The 16521-nt window shown below is 43.0% G+C and overlaps 1 protein-coding gene across 1 annotated transcript in view; it reads right to left on the bottom strand.

The window, feature by feature from the left end:
• Nucleotides 1-2975: 2975 nt before the first annotated feature.
• efna2b (ephrin-A2b) overlaps nt 2976-16521 on the bottom strand; it is a 53311-nt gene continuing 39765 nt past the window's right edge. Inside the window, exons 2-4 of the mRNA XM_085775358.1 lie at nt 6202-6494; nt 6059-6124; nt 2976-3163 (exon numbers count right to left, since the gene is read on the bottom strand). Coding sequence (XP_085631484.1) covers nt 3027-3163; nt 6059-6124; nt 6202-6494 — 496 coding nt within the window. The 3' untranslated portion in view covers nt 2976-3026. The remainder of the gene's footprint in view (nt 3164-6058; nt 6125-6201; nt 6495-16521) is intronic.

The following is a 16521-nucleotide window of genomic DNA, read 5'->3' on the forward strand; positions in this document are numbered from 1 at the left end:
CTCAAAATCTTACCAAGAATATTTGTCTTATTTCTAGTCAAAATGTCATTTCTAGTCAAAACAAATCTCATTATACGTAAAATCACGTAAAAGCTAGCTTGTTTTGAGACACTTTTTACTTCTTTCAAGCATAAAATTGCACTCACTTCTAATTTTAATTGATTTACTGCACTTAACGTACTTTACAGTCTAAAGCATTTCCACTATAGCACTTTATTCTACCTCTCTGTTTCTGTGTTTTGTTTTGTATGTCAGGTTTTTGTTTTGTTGCCTGTTTTGAATGTTTGTTAGAACACTTTTTTGTGCCTCTGATCCCTGTGTTTTGCTCTGTCGAGTTCTTACTGTACTGTCTGTCTTATTTCATCTGTATTATGTCTGTCTTGTTTACCTGTGTCTTGTCTAATTGTAATGAAATCTTCTCTATGTAAACTGCCAGAGGACTGCGGGTGAAAATTAGCTACTTGCTAATCCCGGTACATTTACGTTGGGCTTCCTCTTTTCTCTTCCTTAAAAAGAGAAAAGAGCTGATGTTATTAATGTACATTGTCCTTTTTAAATAAATAAATTAAATTAAATTAAATATTTTTACTTGAAACATTTCTTTTTTCACAAGCTTTTAGTTTTTAATTGTTGTTTTTCTTTAATTTGCAATATTTCCCTCTTTCCTAACAAGTTTCTTAGTTTTTAAATTGTTTTTAATCTGCAACACTTTCTTCTTATTGTTTCCTTATTGTGTTTTTTCTATACATATTTTACGAGCTGTAATGTTGTTCTATTTTTGTGAAAGCACATTGAGTTTGCGCTTGTCGCATGAAATGTGCTATATAAATAAAATTGTTGTTGTTGTTGTTGAAAAAAGTAGAAAAATCTGTTTTCTTCCTTATTACAAGCACAAAAAACTTGCTTTCACTGGCAGATTTTTAAGTGAAAATTAGTTTGAAACAAGTGAAAATGATCTAAAAAACAAGTTAATTTTTAGGTGATGAGTCTTATTTTAAGTGGAAAGAGATTAGTTTTGACTAGAAATTAGACATTTTGAAGTAAAAAAGTAAAAAAAATATTTTAAGTCTAAAAACAAGCTACTTTTTATGTGATTTTACATATAATGAGATTTGTTTTGACTAGAAATGACATTTTGACAAGAAATAAGACAAATATTCTTGGAAAGATTTTGAGTTTTTGCAGTGTATATACAGTATATATATACTGGAACTGGGCGGAGCTACAGTGGCAACAGGATGTAGGGTTTAGCCCCGCCCCCTCCTCTGAAGAAGAAGAAGAAGAAGAAACCGGAGGAAGTTCAACGAGTCTTTGGCAGATTTACACAATGAAAGGCATCAGATGAGGATGAAGATGATGATGAAGAATCTGACCTCAATCATGTCAGCAGGTTGATCAGAAAGTGTAATTTAAAGTTGACTGTGGTTAATTGACCCTTTGTTGGCCTTCTGATTGGTCTGCTGTTCCACCAATCAGAGCGCTTCTCCCCATGTCTAAGGTTGGACAACTCTGGGATGAAACCCAATGAAACGAGGTAGACAGCATTTTTTTCGACAAAAACTACTTTATAGTTTTTCAATATGGTTAAAATGTGCTTGGAATTCCTGCAATAGCGACTCACGACATCCGGAACGTATTCCCAGAGTCATTTTTATCCCATTCCCCAAACCCAAGACATCAATAAACATACTTAGCCTATGTATGTAACATATACTTTAACCTTCAAAGTTATCTAGCAAACGTAACATTACCGTTGCTAATGTCCTTTGAACTTTGTGAAGTTTTACGAGGAGAAACTTGTAGCTAACGTTAGCTAGCGTTGTTAGCTAGTATCGTTAGCTACTAGCTAGTGAGTGACCAAAACAATGATTTTTCCCCACTTTTCGGAAAAGTCGTGTAATGCCCGTTCAGTCGCTCTTTAGCCACGTCTGTCTTCTATCACGGACACCATTTTTCTGATGTATAAGTTAATTCAAATTTTCCTTAGCTACAAGCAATTTAAATCTGCCTAATTTTCAATGGTTTCAATGGGAGTTAACCCTTCTGTGACCATTGTTTGTCCAACCTAGCAACAGTAACCATGGAAGGCGGGACTTGACAAAGGGTCAATTCTTGTTGATTTTACATTTATCAATATTCTAATTGATTCTAATTGAAGTGAATGTGTCTCTGTCACTGTGAGAGGCTTTTATTTTTGAAAAAAGGAGGCGGGGCTTGTTAAATTATTGAGCTTTAGATGTTTGTTTTTTTAAAAACATTTTTTTAACGTCGGACGCTTTAAGAGTCCGAAAATTAAATATCATTATTATTATTTTATACGTAGTTTTCATTTAAAATGATTGATGATCAATGGATTGATGCACAGCTGATCGATTCTGTGTTTGAGTGACAGGAAGATGAAGATGAAGATGATGAAGATGATGAAGATGATGAAGATGATGAAGATGATGATGAAGATGACTCTCAGACCGTCTCTGTCTCACAGTCACATGTTGTTTCTTAATCGATCGATCGATCAGTTTGACACGATTGATCGGTTTGTCTTTGTGTTTTACATTTGCTGACGGATCAATGAGTTCATCCACCGATCAAACTGTTTTTCCGATCAGTTCCCGCGGCTCACAGATCGATCGATCAACACCGATCAGCGATTGGTCAACGTCGACGTCCTTGTCTCCGGCGTCGTCCGTTTTGTTTTCATTGAAGTTCGTTAAATATTTCACGTCTTTGTTTATTGATTATTATTAGGATAATTCACCTCTGACGTCGTCACCGATCAGCGTTATCAATAAAGTTGTATCTGTGATTGTCTCGTCTGGCGTTGGCGTTGGGAGGCGGAGTCAGGCGGTCTGGAGCTGTGTGACATCACAGAGCTCCGACCAATCAGCAGCCGCCTCAGCTCCAACAAGGCTGTGACCGTTGCCGCCGCCGCCGCCGCTCCTCTCCTCTCCTCTGATTGGCCGAGCGGTCGTCGTCGTCGTCTCTTCCTGGAGGAGGAGGAGGAGGAGGAGGAGCAGGAGGAGGTGCTATGAGGAGGCGAGGAGGAGGAGCAGGGCCAGCGACATGGCGAGGAGGAGCAGAGCGAGGTGAGGCAGAGCGACGCTGCAGCCGCCGGTGGTGTCGTCGGTCAGGAACGGCTCCGGAGACTCGTACACCGAGTCGTCTGAGGAGAGAGAGAGAGAGAGGTCACCACGGCAACACAGGGTTACATCACAGGTAATGGCTGCGTTCCGATCCACTGTTAACTTGGACAGAGCCCCCTGTCAGTGCCCGATCCGTACCCGGAACACGATCCGTTCCAGGACGCTTCTGCGCATGCGCACGCACATGCGCACTCCCCCCTTCTTTTAGTTTACGGCAGACACCGCGGATATGGATGAAAACAGAGACGTTCTATGAGGAAAAACACAAGCACGTTGCAACGAATTCCCCTCTGTTCTATTTCTGATTAAATTAAATGTAATGTAGACCGATCAGTTAATTGTAAAACATTTATTTATTGATGTAAATGTGGTGATTTCTGCACATACAGACAGCAGCAAGTCAGCACTGCTCCTCTGACCAGCTCCACCTGAAGCTTCACTTTTCATTCACACAAACTAATCAATGAGACCATAAATTAATCTGCTCCTTTCTCCACCGGCATGACGACGTCTGGGTGACCGGTCGATCACCTCAGCCGGCCGGCTGCTGCCTCTGAGATGAGCCGAGCAGCGAGCTAACGTTAGCTCCCGGTGGCTACTCCCAGCTATGCTCCCAGCTCTGCTCCCAGCTCTGCTCCCTGTAGCTCTGCACTTCTCCCAAAACCGGAGCAAACTTCCAAACAGACGTCAGTTGGATAAACTGACCACAGATTAGGACTCTAAACTGTGACTTTCTTGCATGAAAAAATATTTAAAATTAATAAAGTGACGTTTTAACAACGCTACGGCGGACTTTTAGCTGCTCTACTGCTAGGCTATCAGTTAGCATAGCTTTGAAGCTAATGCCGTAAAACGGCGCATGCGCAGAAGCGCTGGAACGGATCGTGTTCCGGGTACGGATCGGGCACTGACACCCCCTACTCCCTACTCCCTACTCCCTGCAAAGGGAATCTGCTGCATAGGACGAATCGCTTTGTTGTTTACAACTACTTCCGGGTAGAAAACCAGCATGAGAACAATAGTGACGGACGAGAGTTTCGCTATATCTACTTTTTCATGTCACTATATCACTGTTTAGACTAATCTGATGTTTGTAAAGTCTATAAAACCAATGATTGGACAAACATTACTATTTATGTGTGCACATTTTTGTAATTAGTCATGGTTATCAGAGATTAGCTGGGCTAACGGTTAGCTACCTGTTTAACTTTAATAACTCAGTGACTCAATAAACGCTCCATGAAAAAATATTTTCTCCAGCGGATATCTGAGTTCCAACATGACTGAGCTAACTGGAGTAGTTTCATGTCGTGTCCCACAACGGGAGGTTTTTAACAGCTGACGTCCTGGTGTTAGCTTAGCTACCGCCGTCAGCTTAGCTGCCGTTAGCTTAGCTTCCCGCCGTTAGCTTAGCTACCGCCGTCAGCTGTCCCTGTCAGCGAGAGGGACCTGTGTGCAGGGACATGGGCGCCGCCATTAGCCCAGCTGATCCATACCGGAAGTCACGACCGGAAGTTGCTCTTCTTCGTCTCTCTCTGGCCTGTCTAGCCTCCACCTGCTCTTTTTACTAAACTTAACCAACTCCTTTCTTCATTGCCTAACCCTAACCAAAGCACCACCAACGACATTTCATTTATTTTTTCTCTCTCTCTCTCCTGGTCTGCTGTCAGCAGGAGCGGCGCTAGCCGTTAGCCGTTAGCCGCTAGCCGTTCGGCGCTAGCCGTTAGCCGTTCGGCGCTAGCTGTTAGCCGTTAGCAGCGTTTTTTAAATAACTCAATAACTTAATAAACGATCCATGCAAAAAAATATTTTATAGCTCAGTCATGTTGTAACTAAGATATCCGCTGGAAAACAATATTTTATTATGGACCAGTGAGTTACTGAGTTATTTTTTTTATCTACATTGAAATGATACTCATGAAGAAGAGCAACTTCCGGTCGTGACTTCCGGTATGGATCTGGGCTAATGGCGGCGCCCATGTCCCTGCATACGGGTACTCTTGCTGTCAGCTGCAGCCACTGATGCTTTCTAGACACCGTGATTCCCCCAAACTGAATAAATACAACACATAGCAACACAAAACACACACACAGAAATAGTAATGTTTCTTCAATCATTTCAGATTTGTCTAAACGGTGATAGGGCGTGAAAAATATGATATAGCTAAACTCTCATTCGTTACTGTTGATCTCATTCAAATTACGTGCTGGTTTTCTACCCGGAAGTAGAATGTAAACAAGGCGATTCGGTCTATATAACACCAATCGGAACACCCTACAACGTCACAGCTGTTTCCGGTTGAGTTTAAAAATAAAGTTTTTCAGTTTCAAAATGTTTCACACCACTATCACCGTTTAGACAGATCTGAAATGATTGAAGAAACATTACTACCGTATTTCTGTGTGCGCAAGCAAAGCAGTTTTGTGTTGCAATGCGTGGTATTTATTCAGTTTTGGGGCATCAGGGTGTGTAGAAAGCATCAGTGGCTCAGCTGACAGGAACAGCTAACAGCAGTAGCAAAGCTAACGGCAGTCGCTAAGCTAACGGCGGTAGCTAAGCTAACGGCGGTAGCTAAGCTAACATCAGGACGTCAGCTGTTAAAACCCTCCCGTTGGCGGACAAACTAGTTAGCTCAGTCATGTTGTAACTAAGATATCTGCTGGAGAAAATATTTTTTCACCGTTTATTGAGTCACTGAGCTATTAAAGTTAGACAGGTAGCTAACCGTTAGCCCAGCTAATTTACGTAACGCACGTAAACAGAGCGCAATGGCTGATGGGTAATATCGGTTGTCAACATCTGGTTCTGGTTTAGACTGGTTCTGGTTTTAACTGGTTCAGACTGTGGTTCTGGTTCAGACTGGTTCTGGTGTGGTGCTGATGTGGCGTCGTCATGGCGACAGTGTGTGACTCACTGGTTGGCTTGACGTAGACTCGCAGCTTCAGACACGGTTTACCTGCCAGGTTGGGATGAGGAGACGCTGAGGAGGAAACACAGATGTAGTATTAGTACTCACAGATGCAGTGCTAGTACTTAGGTAGTAGTATTAGTACTCACAGATGTAGTAGTACTCGTGGCCCGGCCTGAACTCGAAGCCGAGGCTGAACGGCGTGAACAGCTGGAACTTCTCTGAGAACTTGAGCGGTCCGCTGGCGCTCTGCGGCCGGTTGCACTCCCAGCGCTTGAAGCCGCGGCGCCGGTGGTCGCAGGACGTGTAGCCGTCGTAGTTCACCATGTACAGGATGTAGTACTCCATCCGCTCCGCCGGCTCCGCCCCCTCGTAGTGCGGGCAGTAGATGTCCAGGTAGTCGTTGATGGCCACCTCCACCGTGTACTCGCCTCTCAGGAACCTGAGGAGGGACGACATCATCATCATCATCATCATCATCATCATCATCATCATCATCATCATCATGAAACATGTACACGGAAAACGAGCTGTCAGGACTTCCTGTAACTTTGTGATGTCACAGGGAGCAGACACCAAGCCCCGCCCACTTGGACCCTCCATCCACGAACACAGAACCTTTGTTTTTACTATTCCTGTCAAACTAACCACGTCTCCACAGCTGCTGCTGCTCTATGGAGCTACATTTGTGTCTTTATTATTCAATCGAAAGAAAAGTTTATTTAAACAAAAAAGATATTTTCAATCAAATAATAAATCACTTCAATCAACAACAATAAAGTGTTTGAATGCAAAAAAAAAATTGCACTTGAGCACTTTTTTTTCTTTGACTGAAAAGGTTTTTTTTTTATTGAGGTGAGTTATTATTCTATTGAAAATACTTTTTTGGATTAAAGTCATCTTTTTTCTATTTGGGCCATATAATGGGTATATATCAGAGTGAACTCACACAAAACTATTGATTCAGGGCTCCAGACTAACACTGCAGCGCTGCATTATGTAATAATTTAATACATTTTCACCTCATGATGTAATAATTACGGAAGCGTATTGCATTCACTTGAATTTTTAAAAAAGTAATTTATTTTTTTGGTTTGTTTTTTTTGTAACCCACACATTAAAATGTCTCTGGGCACTATAGGGTTAACTCCGCGAGTGTTTTGCTCTGAACCTGTGGGCACCTGTAGTTACGTCAGAGCCGACCCTCCACTCGGGAGAGTTACGGAAAAAGACGACACAGATAAACAAAGAGAGAGACCCCCCATGTGTTAGTGAGATCCAGAGCTTGGAGAAAACCTGTGGAAAAGAGAGGAAAAGTGTGTGAGAGGAGCTGCGGCGTCGGCGAGAGTGTTCGTTCACATTAGCGGAGCAGGATAACTGTTTGTTTACCTTGGAAACTCCGGTGAGTGAAGGCATTGTTTATGTGTAGCTGGCGGCTAGTACGGCGGTCAGCTAATGAGACCGTCGGTCAGCTAAGCGGCCATATTAGCATCATTGAGCTTAGTAGAACAAGAGTTAAAACCAGTCGGAGTGTTTTGGAAGCTATACATGCTGAATACACTGAGTATTGTATTGCTATATTGTGTTTAAGTTCATTATTTCACGTTGAAAGCACTGTTGAAAAATGTGTTAAAAAAGGTTAAAAAGATGTTACTGTATTATCTAAAAAATGCTCTAATTTCATGGTGAGTGTGGATATGAGGAAATTCATGTCTAAATACTGTTAAAAATCTGATAAATAATTATTTAGAGAAGAACACTGTTAAAAAAATAGTAAATTCATGGGGAGATTATCCCTGTTTACATATTTAAAGAAAAGCTAAGTTTACAACTTGATTAATTGATTGAAACTGACATTAATTAATTTATGGTGATATCATTTTTATTAAAAATGATATAGTAATTTGATTTGTTGTTTGCACAATATGTGTAGACTGGTTTTTGTGTGACCCTGGACCCGAGAGGACGACTTCGATGGCGAGCCGGACCCATGGAGAGAAGATCGGCAATCCCTGCTAGTAGACTGGCCAGCTGCTGCAGGGTTTGCGAAGAAGGATCATCTTGAATACGTTGGATTCCCAGATAAGCACATGAACACACACTTATTCCTACCCGGGTAGTGTACATTAGAAAGACAAGACCAACAACACAAAGAACAGTACCAGTACAACAAGAACTGAACAAAAGAAACTGGACCCAGTGACATTTATTTCTTTTTGAGATTATTTTTATTATTTTATTTTATTTTTATAAAAGAAAAGAGCTCTATTTTATTTTGTTTGTTATTTTTCTATTCACTGTAAAAGTGGTATTTTCCTGCATTTCTGGAATAAAACTGTCAGTTGTTACTTACCGTACCAAAACTCTCTCTATTACTCCTCAGAACCTAGGTCTTAGTACGCACAATTCTAGCACCTGTGCTACATAAAAAGTGGCGAGCCAGCCAGGAGGAGTGGCTATTGAAACTTTGAACACAATTTGACAGTTTTATCACAGTTTTGCAGTATGGATGTCATAAAGGCACAGGGCGTCAAGGTGCCAAATGCAGTCTTAGTTCATGGGTTAACAGGCAAAGATGTAGATGAGGAGCTAGTTGAGTTCTTGGAGAAATATGGTTCCATTTCCAGAGTAATACCTGTTGACAGCTCTGACCCTGACTTTAAGAACACAACCATAGTTGAGTTTCAGTTTGGTACAGCTATTGAAGCACTTCAGGGTGAGTTACCATGTCACAGACGTACCTCTGACCCTAGTATCACCCACACCATTCAACTTTTGTCACCTCTTTATAGCTCTAAGCTGACTTCTGACCTTACTCAGTCCTACTTAACTGAATTAATGGGAGTTGCAAGGCTGAGTGGCTCAGACTATGAGAGGCTTTTGAGAGAAGAACTGAACAGGATTCAAAAATCAACTAACAGTGAGGACGTAGTTACTCCTGAAGAGTCCTCCTCTGATTCAAATGCAGTGACCTCAGTGATGGCAGATCAACCTCAGCCTCCCCAGATCAGTCAGACCACCCCCCAACCAGACCACACAACCTCACCTGCTGCTGCTGCTGAGAAGTCAGCCCCTCTTTTGTCACCTGAGCAAATCAGCATACCTGAGGTACAAAGGGTGATAGTTGAACACATTGTAAAAAGCAGTGACTTGTCCCAAACTTACCCAAGCTCCTCTAAGTTCAGACCATTCTCAGGAAAGAGCCCCTGTCCAAATATGGAAGTTGAATATGACAGTTGGCGAAGTAATGTGGAGTTTTACCTTGCAGATCCCTCTGTCCCAGACAGACAGGTGGCCAGGAAGATCATCGAGAGTCTCTTACCTCCCGCTGCCAACATCGTCAAACATCTGGGTCCTCTTTCCAAGCCCAATGATTTCTTGACTCTTCTGGATTCAGCCTACGGGACAGTGGATGATGTTGATGAGCTGTTCGCAAAATTTCTCAGCACCAATCAAAATGCAGGTGAAAAACCCTCTGCCTATTTACATCGCTTACAGACCACACTGAGCAAAGTTGTAAAAGGTGGTGGTGTTCCCGCTGGTGACTTTGACCGCCAACTGCTGAAACAATTCTGCAGAGGATGCTGGGACAATAGCTTAATCATCAGCCTCCAGTTGGAACAAAAGAAATCCCAACCTCCCACATTCTCCGAACTGCTGCTGTGCCTACGAACAGAGGAGGACAAACAAGCTACAAAGTCTAGCCGCATGAAGCAGCACCTTGGGCTTACAAAATTAAAGGTGCAGTCCAATCCCCTAAGTGTGTACTCAGATATTGACATGACAGCCAGCACTGATGACTCAACACACACATTGACAAAGAAACTACAAAAGCAAATCGCTCAACTTCAGACTCAGCTTACATGCCTCAAAGCTTCCATAGATGAGCCTACTACCAAAAGGTCACAGACAAAAGCACCACATCTAAAGAAAGGTAAGCCAAAAGAGACATTAGCAGATAGCCGCACTCCAGTGGGTGAAAGTGTAGGCAAGGGTAGCAGGAGGCCTCGCCCCTGGTATTGTTTTAACTGTGGTGAGGACGGCCATATTGCTACCACATGTACCAGTGAGCCCAATCCTGATGTGGTTGAGTCCAAACGAAAAGAACTAAAAGCAAAGCAAAGGGCCTGGGACGAGCAAAATAAGGCTGATTTAAACTAAGCGCTGTTCCAGTTGAGGGACAGACTGGAGCAAATCATACTGAAAGTCCCACACGTAAAGCTTTTCTGAAACCCTCATCATATAAACCCAACTTAAAGCACCAGGCCAGGATTCCAAAGGGGTTAATTGGTGAGAAATGCACAGCTAATGTTATTGTAGCTGGAGTTAAGTGCAATTCTTTGCTGGACACTGGGTCACAGGTGACCACAATATCAGCTTCCTTTTACAATGAGAACCTGTCAGACAGACCTATACAGCCTATCAGTGATTTTGATGTTGAGGGTGCAAATGGGCAGGCAGTGCCTTACCTGGGTTATATAGGGGTCAGCCTTGAGTTTCCAAAAGAGTTCATTGACACACTACCTGAGATCTCCACATTGGCTTTAGTTGTCCCTGACTTGCGTTCCAACGCTGATTTGCCAGTTTTGATAGGCACAAATGTTCTTGATGTGTTGTATAGTGAGCATTGTCAGGACAGAGCCACATCTGACATTTCCTCTGTCTATAGTTATAGGCAAATTCTCAAAACTCTCAAACTCAGGCACACAGCAACAACCACTGGGAGGATCGGTCTGTTGACATTAAAGAGTAACAAACAACATGTCATTCCAGCACGTGATAGAGTCAGTCTTGAGAGCTCCATTAAAGCCAGAAAACCCATCTGTGAAAAATGGGCAATATTGGAGCAACCAAGTTCATCTGCCTTACCTGGGGGAATCTTTGTTGACTGCTGCCTTGTCACGTTGCCCGACCATGGTCCTCATACACTTCCTGTGTGGGTCAGAAATGAGACAGAGCATGACATAACTCTTCCAACCAACTGTGTTCTTGCTGAGCTCCATGTAGCCGATCAAGTTCATAACCCTCAGAGCTCTTCTGGATCAGATTCTGTGACAGCAGCATGTTGTAGTGCATCTACTCAATCCTCCAGTCAGCCAAAAGAGGCTGAGTTAACATTCGACTTCGGCGATTCTCCTCTGCCTGAGGAATGGAAGGAAAGAGTGACAGAACATCTCTGCACTTACTCTGATGTGTTCTCCTGTCACGATCTTGATTTTGGTCACGCTACGAGAGTCAAACACAAAATAAAGCTCAAGGATGAGGTGCCCTTTAAACAACGATCGAGGCCCATTCATCCTAATGACTATGAAGCGGTGAAGAAGCATCTTCAAATGCTTTTGGAAGCTGGGGTGATAAGGGAGTCAGAATCCCCCTATTCCTCACCCATTGTAATAGTCAAAAAGAAAAACGGCGATGTCCGCCTGTGTATTGACTATCGCAAACTTAACACACAGACCATAAGGGATGCCTATGCGCTCCCAAACCTTGAAGAGACTTTTTCGGCCCTTTCTGGTTCAAAGTGGTTTTCAGTAATGGACTTGAAGTCCGGTTACTATCAGATTGAGATGGAGGAGGAGGACAAGTCCAAAACTGCTTTTGTCTGCCCTCTTGGGTTTTATGAGTTTAACCGAATGCCACAAGGAATAACCAACGCACCCAGCACCTTTCAGAGGTTAATGGAGAGGTGCATGGGGGACATTAACCTCAAGGAGGTCCTGGTATTCCTTGATGACTTAATCGTGTTCTCAGATTCCTTAGAGGAGCATGAGAAAAGGCTGAAACATGTTCTCCTGCGATTGAGGGAAAACGGCTTAAAGCTGTCCCCATCAAAATGCCGATTCTTCCAAACGTCTGTGCGGTATTTGGGCCACATCGTCTCAAGGGATGGAGTTGAGACCGATCCTGAAAAAATCGCCGCCACCAAGACCTGGCCCGTACCGCAAACCCTGAAGCAGCTCCGGTCATTCTTAGGGTTCGCCGGTTATTACCGGCGATTCATCAAAGATTACTCTAAGATTGTAAAACCCTTGAATGACCTCACAGGAGGTTATCCACCACTGAAGAAAGGTCAAAAGATAGTTAGTTGTGCTGGCAAGTATTTCAATCCCAGAGCACCCTTTGCAGAGAGGTGGACCCCTGCTTGCCAAGCAGCTTTTGAGTGTATTAAAGAAAAACTGACTTCTTCTCCTGTACTAGCGTTTGCAAACCCAAAAATCCCCTATGTCCTCCATACAGACGCCAGTTCAACGGGTTTAGGCGCGGCTCTATACCAGGAGCAAGAGGGAAAAATGCGAGTAGTTGCTTATGCAAGTAGGGGGTTGACACCGAGTGAGAGCAGATATCCAGCTCACAAGTTGGAATTTCTTGCCTTGAAATGGTCGATAGTTGAAAAATTCCATGATTATCTCTATGGTAACACCTTTACAGTGGTGACGGATAACAATCCGCTAACATATGTACTTACCTCCGCTAAACTGGATGCAGCAAGCCATCGTTGGTTAGCAGCCTTATCCACCTTTGACTTCCACATCAGATACAGGGCTGGGAAAGCTAACCAGGATGCTGATGGTTTGTCGCGGCGGCCCCATCATGAGTTGGCTGCGGATCATGAGTCTCTTGAAGAGGCAGAGCGCATTCAACAGCTCACCTCACGCCTTCTGACATCATCTCCATCTGATCACAGCTTGGATTCACAGACAGTCGCAGCTGTGTGTCACAAACATCTTCTTGACGAGACAGATAACCAGTTGCCTTCCATCACATTGGTTGAATCTCTGGCTATTCACGCTGATGCTGTACCTGATGTGTATGGTGAAGAGGAGACATTTGGTCAAGTGACTGTGCCCTTGTTCTCTGAAGCCGACCTCAGGGTGCAGCAGGAAGCTGATCCTAACATAAGCCATGTGATCCAGCTGTTGAAATCAGGTGTCGATGTCCCACGAAACATCAAGGTTGACTCACCTGATATCCGGTTGATGCTGAAAGAGTGGAAACGCTTTGAGATGAGAAGTGGTCTTCTAACCAGGGCGCGGCAGTGTCATGGCCAAACTGTCTATCAGCTTGTTCTTCCCACAGCTTTAAGACCAACAGTTTTCAAACTCCTTCATGATGACATGGGGCACATGGGATGGGAGCGTACCCATGATTTGATAAGGTCAAGATTTTATTGGCCAAAAATGGCGGCAGATATTGAAACTAAGATAAAGACTTGTGGACGGTGTGTGAGAAGAAAATCCCAGCCTGAAAAGGCAGCTACTTTGGTCAATATCAGAACATCACGACCAATGGAATTGGTCTGCATGGATTTCTTGTCCCTGGAGCCAGACAGCAAGAATACCAAGGACATTTTAGTCATAACAGATCATTTCACAAAATATGCCGTTGCCTTACCTACACGAGACCAGAAAGCAACAACTGTTGCAAAATGCCTTTGGGATCACTTCTTGGTTCACTATGGGTACCCGGAGCGCCTTCATAGCGACCAGGGCAGAGATTTTGAATCGCGTGTCATCAAGGAGCTCTGCACTATGACAGGTATCCGGAAGGTGAGAACGAGCCCCTATCACCCGAGGGGAAACCCAGTCGAACGGTTCAACCGTACCCTCCTCAACATGCTGGGCACATTAAAGGAGGAGCAGAAGGTTCATTGGCGTGATTTTGTTAAACCTCTTGCTCACGCATACAACTGCACCAAAAATGAGACCACTGGGTTCAGCCCTTATGAACTGATGTTTGGGCGACAGCCCAGGCTCCCGGTTGACTTAGCTTTTGGGTTCCCAGTTAAAGATAAAGAACCAGTGCCTCACTCCCAGTATGTCCGCCATCTTAAAGCTCGGCTGGAGGAGAGTTACCGACTTGCCCTGGAGAACTCAGCAAAACTGGCTGAGCGAAACAAAAAGCGGTTTGATAAGCATGTTAGAGAAGCTACCCTCCAAGTTGGTGATCGAGTCTTGGTTAGGAATCTTCGCCTGCGAAGCAAACATAAATTGGCAGACAAATGGGAGTCCACTGTGTATCGTGTTTTGAAACAAAAGGAGAACTTACCTGTATACACAGTCCTACCAGAGGGTGAAGATGGCCCCGCCCGCACCCTCCATCGGGATCTTTTACTTCCTTGTGGTCGTTTGTCTGAAAGTGAAAGTGAAAGTGCATCTGATAGGCCGAAACCTCCCCACCGTCCGAGAACCAGGCAAAGCTCTCCTCAGTTACAGCAGCCTGACTATTCTGACTCTGACGATGACGATGAGTATGTAGGTTTTCAGGGAGAGCCACCTGTTCATACAGACACATTCATTAAGGTGTATGATAAAAGCAAACACTTAGAACCCCCCATTGTATCTGATGAGCAGGATGAGTCTGAAACCTCTAACACCCCATTACCTCTTACTGTAGGTGATCCTCAGACCATGCCAGATGAGGTAATAGAGACTAGTCCTGACACTGACAGGATGAACTGTGAACAGGAGTCTGATGACATAGTGCAGTCACCTAGTGAGGAGGTTACAGACAAGACAGATACAGACGATATGCATGTGTTAGATCTGGAAAACATGGACAATGACCATTCAAACACTGACTTACCTGATCGACAGACTGTGGAAGAGACTGAAACAGTTAATACAAGCAGTGAGAACACAGACATGAGGAAGTCAGATAGGATAAGGCGAGCACCAGGTCGTTTTCATTACCCACAGCTAGGTAAACCTCTGATTTCCTTTGCTCAGAGTTTTCTCGAGAGTTTTAATCAAGCACTTGATTCATTTAGTAACATTTCTGATCGACCAATTTATGATGTTTAAATCTGAGTATCAGGTACATGATGGGACTCATGCTACTTAAAGGGGGGAGGGTGTAACCCACACATTAAAATGTCTCTGGGCACTATAGGGTTAACTCCGCGAGTGTTTTGCTCTGAACCTGTGGGCACCTGTAGTTACGTCAGAGCCGACCCTCCACTCGGGAGAGTTACGGAAAAAGACGACACAGATAAACAAAGAGAGAGACCCCCCATGTGTTAGTGAGATCCAGAGCTTGGAGAAAACCTGTGGAAAAGAGAGGAAAAGTGTGTGAGAGGAGCTGCGGCGTCGGCGAGAGTGTTCGTTCACATTAGCGGAGCAGGATAACTGTTTGTTTACCTTGGAAACTCCGGTGAGTGAAGGCATTGTTTATGTGTAGCTGGCGGCTAGTACGGCGGTCAGCTAATGAGACCGTCGGTCAGCTAAGCGGCCATATTAGCATCATTGAGCTTAGTAGAACAAGAGTTAAAACCAGTCGGAGTGTTTTGGAAGCTATACATGCTGAATACACTGAGTATTGTATTGCTATATTGTGTTTAAGTTCATTATTTCACGTTGAAAGCACTGTTGAAAAATGTGTTAAAAAAGGTTAAAAAGATGTTACTGTATTATCTAAAAAATGCTCTAATTTCATGGTGAGTGTGGATATGAGGAAATTCATGTCTAAATACTGTTAAAAATCTGATAAATAATTATTTAGAGAAGAACACTGTTAAAAAAATAGTAAATTCATGGGGAGATTATCCCTGTTTACATATTTAAAGAAAAGCTAAGTTTACAACTTGATTAATTGATTGAAACTGACATTAATTAATTTATGGTGATATCATTTTTATTAAAAATGATATAGTAATTTGATTTGTTGTTTGCACAATATGTGTAGACTGGTTTTTGTGTGACCCTGGACCCGAGAGGACGACTTCGATGGCGAGCCGGACCCATGGAGAGAAGATCGGCAATCCCTGCTAGTAGACTGGCCAGCTGCTGCAGGGTTTGCGAAGAAGGATCATCTTGAATACGTTGGATTCCCAGATAAGCACATGAACACACACTTATTCCTACCCGGGTAGTGTACATTAGAAAGACAAGACCAACAACACAAAGAACAGTACCAGTACAACAAGAACTGAACAAAAGAAACTGGACCCAGTGACATTTATTTCTTTTTGAGATTATTTTTATTATTTTATTTTATTTTTATAAAAGAAAAGAGCTCTATTTTATTTTGTTTGTTATTTTTCTATTCACTGTAAAAGTGGTATTTTCCTGCATTTCTGGAATAAAACTGTCAGTTGTTACTTACCGTACCAAAACTCTCTCTATTACTCCTCAGAACCTAGGTCTTAGTACGCACAATTCTAGCACCTGTGCTACATTTTGAATGTTTTTTTTCTGTTTTTCTGACAATTTTTTTCCCCTGTTTTTTGTTATAACCATTTTCTTTACAAAATGCGTCAAAGTTTTACATGTTGCGTTCAAGAATTTTATCATAAAATGTAAATCATTCACAATCCTCATACATGACAAATTCAAGATCCTTTGAGTCGCTCCTGTCTTGTTTCACCAGAGTTTTAAAAATTCAGATTCCTGGTTGCACATGTGCAAGTCGATGAAAAATTTACCTGCACTGTCTCAAATTTCGGCAATCTGGAGACCTGTGATTGGTCAACA

The sequence above is a fragment of the Trachurus japonicus genome, chromosome 4 (genome assembly GCF_045865225.1).
Source record: "Trachurus japonicus isolate A0001 chromosome 4, Traja_1.0".
In the NCBI taxonomy this organism is placed as follows: Eukaryota; Metazoa; Chordata; class Actinopteri; order Carangiformes; family Carangidae; genus Trachurus; species Trachurus japonicus.